The 9,745-nt window shown below is 37.5% G+C and overlaps 1 protein-coding gene across 1 annotated transcript in view; it reads left to right on the forward strand.

Moving 5' to 3' along the window:
* The window catches only part of MAP3K5 (mitogen-activated protein kinase kinase kinase 5), a 155,280-nt gene extending 146,114 nt beyond the window's left edge, over window positions 1-9,166 (forward strand). Inside the window, exons 28-30 of the mRNA XM_089530296.1 lie at window positions 1,135-1,247; window positions 5,838-5,914; window positions 8,624-9,166. Of these exons, the coding sequence (XP_089386422.1) occupies window positions 1,135-1,247; window positions 5,838-5,914; window positions 8,624-8,684 (251 nt within the window). The 3' untranslated portion in view covers window positions 8,685-9,166. The remainder of the gene's footprint in view (window positions 1-1,134; window positions 1,248-5,837; window positions 5,915-8,623) is intronic.
* Window positions 9,167-9,745: the final 579 nt, after the last annotated feature.

Genomic DNA, 9,745 nt, shown 5'->3' on the forward strand with positions numbered 1-9,745 from the left:
CTCTGCTTTTAAATGTTTTATTTATTAGGAAAGGCATGATGTTTCAATTCATACTTTTTTCCTCTAAGGAAAGGAGAACTTTGCTATAAAACATTTACAAGCTTGACACTGACATGAGAACACAAGAAGAGCCTCAGTATGGCATACCAAGGGTTCGTCTATTCTCCTTTCCTGTCACAGAAATAAGGAGTGGGAAGAATAGTTTGTATAGCTTGATTTTCAGAGAAATTTCAGTGGCCACAGATGGAAATAAAATGCTGGACTAGATGGGTTTTGTTCTAATTTGACAGGGCACTTCCTGTGGCTTAAATCCAACCTGGTGCTCACAGCGACTTTGGAAATTTAATCTCATCCCAGTTCACATGAGGCCCTCTGTGTCACTGAAGTGTCCCAACTCTCCAAAGCATGTTTTAGGGTGCATGGAAGATGTTGGAAAGAGGAGATATTGTCCTGTTTTCACTGACAGAAGTAGCTTGCACTGGCCTATACTGTAAAAACAAGCTTGAGGAATTTTAACTCGGTGATCCTTCTCAGTTTGTTTATTCATTTTTCCATGGTAGAATTTGCTTATTTCTAATTTACAAATGCATGAAAACAGAGATTTATTTGAAGCACCTTGGCATATATTTTGTTCTGTTTTTAAAAGGGAGTCTTTCGACCAAAATGGCTAATTGAAGCTAATTGTTTTCACACACAATTTTCACTAATATTTCGAGTGAATTGGTGCAATAGTGTATTCTAGTTGGCAGCATTTTATGTATAGAATAGCCATATTTCTTTTAAATATCTATTAAAGTGTTAAAGACTGAAATTACATATGGTGAATGCAGCCCATCCCCACCTGTTATTTTTTCATCTAGGCTGCAAATTGCAGTTAGCATATCATTAGCATTTCTTAACATTTCCAGTTTTGAAAAATGCTACCCATCCCCATCTAGAATAGCACAAAGGGAGGGTGTGTGTGTGGTAGATTTAACTCTTGCATGCTCTAGATGGTATGAGGTGTCTTTTAAAGTAAAAAAATAAAAATAAAAACTTACAGGAGCATAGAAGAAGAGGCCCCCTTCAGGAATGTGTACAGCTGCAATCTTCTGGAACATACATTGACTGATCTTTCCCAAAATACTCTTTTAGATATCCCTGGCGTGCCTGTCTCTCACTTTAGCAATGCTGATGGAAGAGTTGAAGATCCAGATCTTACAAATTGGCTGAGAGTGCATGGCGCTGATGATGAAACCATAAACAGGGTAGGAAAGATATTTTCTTAGGTATGTTCTGTTTGTGATTTTTCTAGATCCTAAGGTTTAATCACCAAATGGCACGGGCTTAAATTTGGCTTTTCCTGTCATTTTGATGGAATAAAGATGCAAGCAGTGGGAAGTAAAAGGAGAACACTGATGGTGTAATAATCATTGCTGGTTTTGTTCATCTTCCAGTTTTAAGGACAGTGTATTTAAAGACATTTTAATTATGAATGTAGAGAACTGATTTATACTCAGTCAGATCATAGAACTTGTTAGTCAAGTGATCTAACTAGCTCTTTAATAAGGCATACTGAAGACTCAGCCTAGCGGCTTCTGCAAGTAAAGCATGTTCTTGTCCATTGAGGCAGGAGTGGGCAAATTTAGTAGGTACAACGTTTTGAAGGCTTTTCACAATTTGCTGCTGAAATTCAGTAACAAACTGGTAAACGCCCTGTAATACAATCAATTTTGGGAGATGGATCTATGTTAAAGGGTTTGCCCTTTACTTACACATCACCAAATATTTGTAGCATGATGTTTGGCCATGATGGCAGTGCTGCAATTATGAAATTGCTGACAATTCACATGTTTTTCTTTCACATTTTATTCTCATTGTATTTGCACATACATTGGGCTCTTCCCATTGGTAGGGTTGGTTTTGCCCCCCTCCCCAGCTCTCACCTTGATGGGAAAAATGGGGGCGCTCAAACCCATGTTAGTCAATGGCAGTGATGAGCGTGCACCCACTTTAGTGTACCATGGGTATGCCACATTGGCTAATATGAGTTGGGGCAATTTGTCGGATCTCCAGTCTGCAGATGGCTAGCTCAGTGATGTGGCAGAATATGTGCATTAATGAGTTTTCTCCTTGATTTTAGATAATTCAGCTAGATTCTTATGCTTTGTCTGGCCCTAGTTCAGATCTTAATTTCTGTAAAGTAACTTGGAAAAAAATCTAGAATGTTGCCATTCTCTGGTAGTTCTTATAGACAAAACTGACACCAGCAGAAGTGTTAAATTCAGGGTGGAGATTCTTTGTCCTCGCAGATGTTTGGGGCTACAATTTGGTTCCTACAATCATTTATTATTGGCCAGCGCTGAATGATGATAATGGGAGCTGTCTGCAAAAACAGTTTCCCCTTTTTACTTAGAAGAATTTCAGTAAGGAGTTGAAAAGTCGAATATGAATTTATTACACATAAAATTGTAATATACTATAAATACAGTGTGTGCATATTTATAAAAATATAAATAAATACTGTAATTGATGTAATCAAAAAAGTTCCATAGATACAGAATGAAAATTTTTAAAAATTCAAACAAAAATTTCTGGTAGGAAGGTAAAAATATGTGATATATTAAAGAAAAAAAATGATATAGCAACAGATGGATGCAGAAGTAAGAGACAAGTAAAAATTATTGGCTTATGGATATCCTGTTCCATGAACGTGTGATGATGAAGGCATTCTCCTATTTCTGCTTCCACTTTGTTTGGATAAACATCTGCAAACATGTGGGAAAGCACTGAAAACAAGATAGTTGGAATATGTGTGGGAAGTAAATATAGTTTATGTCCCGCCTTTCAAGTCCACATACATTCTGAACAAATAAGAGGTTAATACAGGTTGAGATGTCAAATGACAGGTGAATTTACACTCTTCGTTTTTTTGCAAGGAAATGTCATCATCAGAGAAGAGTTGCTGATGTTTTTCTTTGGTAAGAAACAATTAAGAGAAGGGCACCTCTAAAAACTGAGAATTTAAGGTCCAAATAAAAACAAAGTATCCAGTGGAACCCTGCATTCTGTAGTGAAATTTTAAAGTTGCAGGTTTTTTCCTTCTTTGTAGACAGAATGACCAGATGTCATAACTGTAGGACATTAAAGAAAAATATAGGACATTACCACATAAAACCTAAAAAAAACTAATATAAATATAAATCCATGCTTCTTAGTCATGCTCAAAATGGAGGACATTTTGGAATCCCTCCTGGATAGAAGGTTGAAATGGAGCATGTGTCCTGGAAAAGGAGGACATCTGGTCACCCTGATTGTAGAAAAATATGATTATGAAAAAATATAAACAAAGTAGACAGCTCATATATATATGAAAGCCTAATTGAACATGATGGCTAATCTCAGGCTGTCTGAAAATGATAATTGTAAATTGTCATTTCTGCCATCCTGATTTGTGAGACTATATCCTAAATGGGTCTTTTTAAAAAGAACTTGTAGAATTTGGATGTGAAAGGTATAATGTATATATTTTACATATATATGACCCGTTTGTTTCTTAGGGAAAAAAACAGAGATCACCAGTAGAAAGCCAAGCAAATACTTGAAGAGCTATATGTTTGCTAATCTTTGTAAAATAATGCAATGGAAGGGAGCTTTGTAGTTTAGTTTTGATTTTATTTTTTTGAGGATGGGGACTTTCAGAAATTCACAGGCCGCTCCTATAGGCCTGTGTTAAATAGGGTCCTGTTAAATTGTATCACTGATCTGCATCCTTCTTTCCATCTTCACTAATATACGTGCTGTTTGTTCACCCTTCAAAAACTGGATAGTTTGTCTGGATTGGAAAAGATGAATAAGGAGTTATGTGTTCATTTCAATTAGAGGACACTGATCCACTACAATATTGCTGTGTAGCTGTCAGTGGCTACAAAGATCAGTCGGTGAATCAAGGCTGAGAACACTCCTTCAGAAATATTTTTAATTCGTCTGAGTATTTTTCTGCACTATTGAATACTTTCAGTCTTTGCTGCTGTCACTTAGGTTCAAAACACACTACAGAAATAATCCAGTTTGAGGCTGCTTTAATTGCCCAGAGGTTACGAGAGCTCTCTGACAGAGAAGGCTACATACCTACCAAAACTACAGTTCCCAGAATTCCCTAGCATTGAGCTAGGGCAGTTAAAGCAGTCTCAAACTGGATTATTTCTGCAGTGTGTTTTGGACCTTAGACTCAGTAGTCATAGTCTGCAGAGATCAATGTTACAGCATAGGTTTTGCATGCAAGCACCAGAAGTCCCAAGTTCAGTCCCTGGCTTCTCTAGTATCTAACTTTCTCACTGTTCTTCAGTTATCTCCTTCCTTCTCCACTTCATCTTAAGACTTAGCACTGAACAACAAGGCATAACCCTTATTTATTGCACCACAGGAGTAGCAAGTCCCATGAAGTAGCATATTTACTTTATGGAAGAAGGAGGAAATGAGTTGGCAGATAACTACATTAACTTTAATTTTACCTCCATGTTCTCATAATGAGTACCTGTTAACTGACAAATTAATTCCTTGTGTTTTATTGGGAGGAGGGGTAACTAATTATCACAGAATTAAGTTTATCTCCATACTCTGGCAGTTACTAAGCAACAGGCTTTATGGGAGTCAAGTGGTGATTTTACAACATTTTCTTCTGGTAAAAATTTTATCATCCAGCTGCATAACACTTCCCAGATGGATTCTGAATGCTTGAGAGCATCTTTTGAATTTTGTTCCTCAATTTTCTGGATTTGGATATCTGATGTAGCTTTTTTGTTGTTTGTTGCTGGTCATTACCTTTGTTATACCCCATGGTCTTTTTGTTTTGTTTTGTTGTGTTTTACACAAGAGTACCCAAAGGAAATTACTGGTAGGCATTTTTAACCTCATGATATCCTGAAGTTTAGTACATTTAAGCCTGTTGATTTCAGTTATCTTTAGCACACTTACCATATATACTCATCTATTAGTTGAAAAAATTATGCCAAAAAATCCTGGGCAGACGTATATATGGGTCAATAAAGTAATATTGCTTCCCCTCCCCTCCTCCCTGGGAAAAAAGAGAGAGACACATGCGCCTTGCAAAAAGCAAAGGAGATTCTCTCTCTCTCTCTCTCTCTCCCTCTCCCTCCCTCCCTTGCAAAAAGCAATCGGGGCTCTTCCCCTCATCACTGGGAAAGGAGGGAATGAGGGAGATATACAAACACATTCTCTTCTTGCAAAAAGCAATGGGTCTTTCCCCTGCTCCCTGGAAAAGGAGGGAAAGAGCATGATTGATTTTTACATGGAGAGAGTGCATCTGCATGTCTCCCTCTTTCCCAGGAAGGAGGGAAACAGCTCCGATTGCCAGCTCCGATTGCATTTTGCAAGGAGAGAGTGCATCTGTGTGTGGGGCTTCGTCATTTGCATCCTTTGTTACATGTCCATAAGTTGTACCCTCAACTTATCCACGAGTCATATCAGAATCCAAAATTTTGTCCCCAAAACCTGCCCTCGACGTATATATGGGGTTAACTTGTACACGAGTATATACAGTTACTGTTTCTTGGATTGTGACGATGTCACTTCATTGTCATAGCTGAGCATTTGAATGCATCCTGTTGTGAAAACCAAATTTTTGGAACATCTGCCCATCTTCAGGGTGATGAACTGTCACGTGCCAGAAAACAGAACTCTTTCTTTGTGGCAGCCATACATCTATTATTACTGTGCATTTTTCAGATATATAATTGTTAATTTAATTAGGGATATTATAAAACATTGGGGCAACACCCAGAATGACAACTAGTGACACACCTGGAATAACTTTCATTATTGTTTCTTGTTTTTAGTTTTTGGCAGAAGACTACACTCTAATGGATATTCTCTGCTATGTTACACGTGACGATCTAAAATGCCTTAGGCTCAGGTAAACTATCCTTTAAAACTTGACATTTTTATTTTCTCAAATGCTTAATATAATTTACATGAAATAACTTATTCAGAAATTCTCTGGACAAGGTGCTTGCAGCTGACATCCTTCAACTAGCTAATAAACATGTTGAACCATATTGATCACATTTCTGAAAATCATATTTTTAAGCATATCCCCCCCCCAAGTTATAAGTACTGTACAGAAATATAGTACTTATTAAGGATGTAATTAGATTTTCCACGTATGCTTCTCCTTATATGAACTTGTTTTATTATCTAATAATCCATGGCAGCGGGTTGGACTGGATGGCCCTTGTGGTCTCTTCCAACTCTACGATTCTATGATTCTATGGTTAAACTGTATTTAACATTCATCCAATAGGATTTTTTTTAAAAAACCATCTTGGATGAGTTTGGGTGTTTTCTGGACCAAATGGGAATTCCATTACATTGCAGATTAGGGTCAGAATATAACGGTATACTTCTGTAATGTGGGGTTTTTCCTGACCAATTCTTTATCCTCTCCATGATGGAAGAAATTTCCATTTACTCTGAACACAAGGCCAATGTAGAGACAACCAGAACACATCAGTTCTTTTTTGCTGCATCATGACTGCACCTAAAAAGGTCATGGGACATGTTTTGTCCCAGAAAGTTGTACAGTGGATCCTTGTCATACACTGGGGTTTGGTTCCAAGATCCTCCATGGATAACAAAATCTGTGGATGCTCAAGTCCCATTAAATATAATGTCATAGCAAAATGGTGTCCCTTATAAAAAATGGAAAATCAAGGTTTGATATTTGAAATTTATACTTTTTTTGAACATTTTCAAACCGTGGATGCTTGAATCCATGTATAAAAATCTGTGTATGAGAAGGGCCAACTGTATTGGTATAAATAAATAAATAGGCTGGGACAAGAAAGTACCTCAGTGTGTGGGGGGGGGGGGCAGGGGGGAATCAGTAGATGGGAGGCATTTTATACCCAGACTGTTGTTTTTCTTTTCTTTTCTTTTCTTTTTAAAATTTGTGTAAAAACAACTATACACTGCTAGTGGCTGAAATCTGAGGAAATTCCTAATGGCTGTCCAGGTGACAAAATGGCAGAATGTGTACATTGTCAGACTAGTTATGTGTGACTTATGCAAAAAAAGTGTGTCACAAGCTAGATATCTGCACTTCCATTCACCCATCCTCACTGCATTCCCTTACATATCTTTAGAACTCAGAGTAGCCCCCAATGTGCCAGAATGGATTTGAAGTGAGTTAGCTTATAAGAGAGCAAGAATGCTCCACTGGCAGATGCCTTTGCATGAACAGACTTATGTACTACATTTCACTCAGTAGAAGTAGAATAATTTGTGCCACTTGGAGCACTGAAATAATTCCAGTGTTACTAAGTGAAGATTGTGAAAAGATATGAAAAGGCATATAATACCATAGGCAGAAAAATGAGAAGCATTAAACTCTTTGATATTCCTGTTACGCTTTTGTCACTTTGATGGTACATAGATACAAGAATTTACATATTTTTCACCACCACTGCAACCTACGCCATCCTCACTTTTTCTGAGATACTGCAGAAAGATAGTAGTGAACAACAATAGACTTTGGTAATTTATTCATTCTTCAGGTGTTGCTTGTATAAAAATAAGTAGAATAGCTGATTTACTTCCCCTTCTCCCAACCTGTCATAGAGAGTGGCCAGAATATTATAGAGTCAATTTGGTCATGCAGCTGACCATTATTTGAGGAGTTTGGTACTCTCACCCCCTGTCTAGAGATGTATCCAAGCCCCTTCTGTCTGAATGATAGCAACAGCAAACAGTGGTAGGTAGCCCCAACCACCCATTGTACTTGTTTGTTACCAGAGGGAGTGGTGTCTGGCATGTGCCTTCCGGCAAATTTATGTCCTCTCAGGAGCTGCCCAGTTCTTTAATTCCTCCTCAGAGCTTAGGCGCTATTGGAGATGCTTAGGAAACATTTATTGAAATTACACAAGCAGTTCTCCAAGTGAGCCTCTTCACAGTGCATTGGCTCTGAGGACTGAATAGCACCAGGCATGTAAAAGCCTTGCTCACATAATATGCTGGCAAAGGGTTCCAGTCCTTCAGAACTGAACAGGATTTTGGTCCCTTTTTGGAAGGAATGCTTACTTTTTTCCTTTTGTTGAATAAAAAAACCTATCTTAGTAAGAAATGCACTATTAATTTTGAATTATATTTAAAACATTAGCAACAGCAGTCTGTTCATTGGATAGAAAATCACTGGAAGCTCACTATTAGAGCATCACAATTGTATAATAAATAAACATTACATAGAAACATTTACAACATTCTTGGGATGGCAGGTGGATCAATCCACCATGTGAGGCATTTTCCTGCATGCCAGCTGGCCAGGCAGGAGTCCATGTTCTAACAACATTTTGGAATGCAAATAAATTTTAGCTTCACTTATAAATTTCCCCCATTGGGATTTTATTGTCATATAGCAATTCAAAAGGATTACCTTAAAATGTTTTTCAGAATGTAGAGATGCTATTTTTGAACAATGCACAGTCCAAAACAACAACAACTCCAAGCCATGGTTCTACTTCTGTTTGAGAATTTGAGACCACAGTTTATTAGAGGGAAGTCATTTTGAAGATGGTTAAAAAACCCCTACTCTACTGAGAGTTAAAACTGCTGTGACTTTATTTTGCAGAGGGGGAATTTTATGTACACTGTGGAAGGCCATCACAGACTTTCGAGAGAAGCCTGCCTGACCTTGAGCAAAGGAATTTCCTCCACCTCCAAAAACAACTGGAGCTTTCCTGCACCAGAGCAAGAGTGCTATCACGGAATGCTGTTGCACTTTAAACCAGTATTTGTTTACCATTAAGGACACTGCAGCTTTCTAGCTGTCCCTACTTTTAATGCCCCTGAGAAATCTCTACAATATTAAACATGATTTTAGTTTAATTTTTTAAAAAATATATATACATAGGATCTTATCTTTTTCTAAAGTGTTGGAATACCCAGCACCCATTTAACAAAACCAAAAATTGGTATTACATAAACTCACTGTCACACTGATAAAACATGCAGGCGCATCTGACTAACATCTCTAATTATTTGTTTCTCTCCTGTTTGGTTTGTAACATCTTGCCTGATGAAGATGCCCATGGTGCTTCAAAAGCTTGCAACAAGTATATGGTGCATTTTGGTTGGTCAATAAAGGTATCACTGATGGATGTCAGATCTCATGTGAGCTAACATCACTGAAACAAAACCAAAATGTGAAAATTTGACTTTTCAGATGAATGTGTGTAACCAGAGCCTGTGAGAGGGCAGGGCGATTTCTGGGACCTGGATTCTTTTTTCTGAGCATGAGAAGGAGGAGTATCCTTTCATCCCAGGAGAGGTTATAACTTGGAACTCTTTTGCAGGTGGCTGAAGGAAAGGCAGAATGGAAGGGCTAGGATCATGGTGAGGCATACAAGTATTCATGGGTCCTTTTCAAGGACCAAGCATTTTGCTCAAGATCCTTGTAGTTTTTCATAATCTGGAGTGGAATTCATAACTGCAAGGTTTGTAGAGTATGTGCACTAGCTTTTTCTTCAATTATGCTGAACATTACAGTTGGTACTTACAGTCCTCTTTAAATGTTCATATTATTTTTATTTTTAGTAACTTAAATCTCAGACTACAGTGCATCTGTTTTTAGTGTTGTTTATGTGCTATTGAACTGTACCAGTTACATATGCCTGAACTACATATAGTACCATTAGCTTGTTCTAAAGCTATTCATTGTGACAAATGTTTAAATAATAAATAATAATACACA

This window comes from Sceloporus occidentalis, unplaced genomic scaffold (assembly GCF_023333645.1).
Source record: "Sceloporus occidentalis isolate IW3139 unplaced genomic scaffold, rSceOcc1.0.p SCAF_6, whole genome shotgun sequence".
NCBI lineage: Eukaryota > Metazoa > Chordata > Lepidosauria > Squamata > Phrynosomatidae > Sceloporus > Sceloporus occidentalis.